Source organism: Phocoena sinus, chromosome 2 (genome assembly GCF_008692025.1).
Source record: "Phocoena sinus isolate mPhoSin1 chromosome 2, mPhoSin1.pri, whole genome shotgun sequence".
Classification (NCBI taxonomy): Eukaryota; Metazoa; Chordata; class Mammalia; order Artiodactyla; family Phocoenidae; genus Phocoena; species Phocoena sinus.
In genome coordinates, this window is record NC_045764.1 from 34,526,742 (window position 1) to 34,529,173 (window position 2,432).

General features: G+C 42.4%; 1 protein-coding gene across 1 annotated transcript; it reads left to right on the plus strand.

Annotated features, from left to right (window-relative positions):
* The first annotated feature begins 682 nt into the window (after window positions 1–682).
* On the plus strand, window positions 683–886 carry LOC116749859 (NADH dehydrogenase [ubiquinone] 1 beta subcomplex subunit 1-like). The gene has a single exon (XM_032624666.1). It carries the CDS (start codon window positions 710–712, stop codon window positions 884–886), a length of 177 nt encoding a protein of 58 aa, XP_032480557.1. The 5' UTR covers window positions 683–709.
* Window positions 887–2,432: the final 1,546 nt, after the last annotated feature.

Consider the following 2,432-nt stretch of genomic DNA (forward strand, 5'->3'; position numbering starts at 1 on the left):
AAAGGGAGAGAAGTCTGTGGATGGTGGGCAACAAGCAAGGTCTTCTCCACTGTCCTGAGTAATTTACTTCTGACTTTGAAATTGCACAGATCACTCAGCAAAACAAAGCCCCTTCAGTAACTAGGCCTACCCTTCTTATAAGACAATAAACAAACCTGCTTCTGAAGATTCTAACCCCAAACCTAAGTGGCTCATGACATTAGTTCTTCCAGCCATACTTGTTACTCCCCGTGAATGAACTCTGGCAAATACAGTTTTCTCCATCTTTGTTGCATCTTCCATGGTTGCATTAGTTTTCCATTGCTGCATCACAAATGACCACACACTCAGAAGCTTAAACATCACGCATTTACTATCTCGCGTTTTCCGTAGGCTAGAATCCAACCACAGCTTAATGGGATTCTCTACTTCATGGTCTCTCCAGGTGGAAAGCCAGGTGTCAGCCAGGACTGGGATCTCACCAGAGACTCAACTGGGGTAAGATCCACTTCCCCAGTTTGTTGCAAAATTCATCTCACGGCTGTAAGACTGAGCTCCCTGCCTTCTTGCTATCTGTTGGCCATCGGTCTCTCTCAGGTCCTAGAGGCTGCTCCCAGTTCCCTGTCACGTGGTCCCTCTAGTAAGTAATAAGCTTACTTATTCAAAAATGGCAGTGGAGGCCACTGTCCTTGGTCATGGGGTCGTTGCTGTGTCCGAAGCTGCAGCATTCATGATGAACTTACTTCCGATTGTGGGTGACCACTGGGTACATATTCTTGTCCCTATTGGATTTGTCTTTGAATGTCCTCTAGACAGAAAGAGTGGTGAAAAGCTAACTGCCTTCTGCAACAAGAATCTGTTACGTAAAAGAGAACTGAGACCCAATGAAGAAGTCACCTGGAAGTAAAAGCTGTGGCTGAATTACAGAATGTTCACCTTTTTTAAATCACAAGAGAAATAAAAACACGTTCATTTTTTTTAAAATAGCAATGGAGAATCACTCTTGAATATATTTGTACGTACACACACACGCAAAGTAGCATAATGATAGGTGTAACGTCTTGTCACTTTTACTATAGTCTATTATTTTATATTAGTTTGGAGCAAGTCACAGGTTTCACTCACATTCAAGGGGAGATGATTATGGACGTGAACATAAGCTCTTCAATAACTAGAGCCACCCTAGGGTCTATCTGCCACCGTGGTGTGGTTTTGGTACCACTGATGGATCAGTGCCCTAGGAACCGATTGACGGGTCTACTCCTTCATCTAGTTCTGGAGGGATGAGGAAAGTCAGGACTAAATTATTCCCTCTCCCTAAGTTCATGACAGCTTCTTCTTTCATTCCTTAGTAGATTAATGTGTTCACTTAAAAATGAGAATGGATTTTCAAGTTTTACGCAATTTAAAAGTTTCAGTAAAGACAAGTATTTGAGCTTTATTTCTTGGCCTTTGCTTCCGAGCAATTGCTGCTAATATTTACCCATAAGTCCCCTCGGTTCTGCTTTTTCCAGTTTCCATTGAAGGGTGAAACTCATTCATCTCAGTGCATTTGATACTATTGTAAATGAAATCTCTGGAAATGCAGTGTGATGTGGTAAGCCATCCATTAGGCCTCAATTTTACTTAAAATCACAGGCTGCAAAGTATCATGCTTCAATTTAAAGAAATAATGGCTACAAAACCCAGTGCTGATAGCGATCCCTAGAGAAATGAATGAGTGTGTACCCATGATACTGGCACCTTCTCAAGAGAAGAAAGTTTTTAAATGAAGAGGCAGGATGACTAATGTTTCCATGGGTAAAAGATCATTTCTTTCCATAGAAAGAAAAAGCCACTTGGCTCTCAACAAAGATCAGGAGATTGAAATTGAAGAAAACAAAGTGAATAAACATGGAAAGGATGTCTGGAGTCATAAAGGATAAATTTGTTCCCCAAATCACAAATACCCTCAAAAACAGAAACAGGACACCACCTTAAGGGAAAAATTTTATTTATCCAAAGGAGACAAAGGCTCAGTAGGGGAAGCTAACAGGGGACTTATTAGCATAGCATAGCAGAGACCTCATTGCAGTGCCCTTTTTTTATGTCTTTGGAGCGGTAGCCTAAAATGGGTGGTGGCATTGCTCCCTTCTTTCACTGCGGCACTGCTCTCCCCTTTATTTTATACACCATACCCTCCCCTTGGATTCCAGGAGGGAAAGCCATGGCAATAGCTCTATTTGACCACATCCATCTACTTCCTAAGGTCATTCATGGCACTGACCTTTCCTTTATTGGCTGCCAAATGGCTATGACCTCAAGCCCTTGCCTCTCCCAGTTACAAAGAGATTTTTTGGGTAGTTCTGATGGGGACGTTGGCCACTTCACATTGGCTGAACCATAGTCTGGTTTGGATTTCTTGAAGGAGTGGGAGAAGTGCCAATCAAGAAGGTCCTCAAGGGGCTTCCCTG

Bases quoted from the DNA above. Each gene is read 5' to 3' on its own strand.
- LOC116749859 (XM_032624666.1), top strand. From the start codon at position 710: ATGATGAACTTACTTCCGATTGTGGGTGACCACTGGGTACATATTCTT.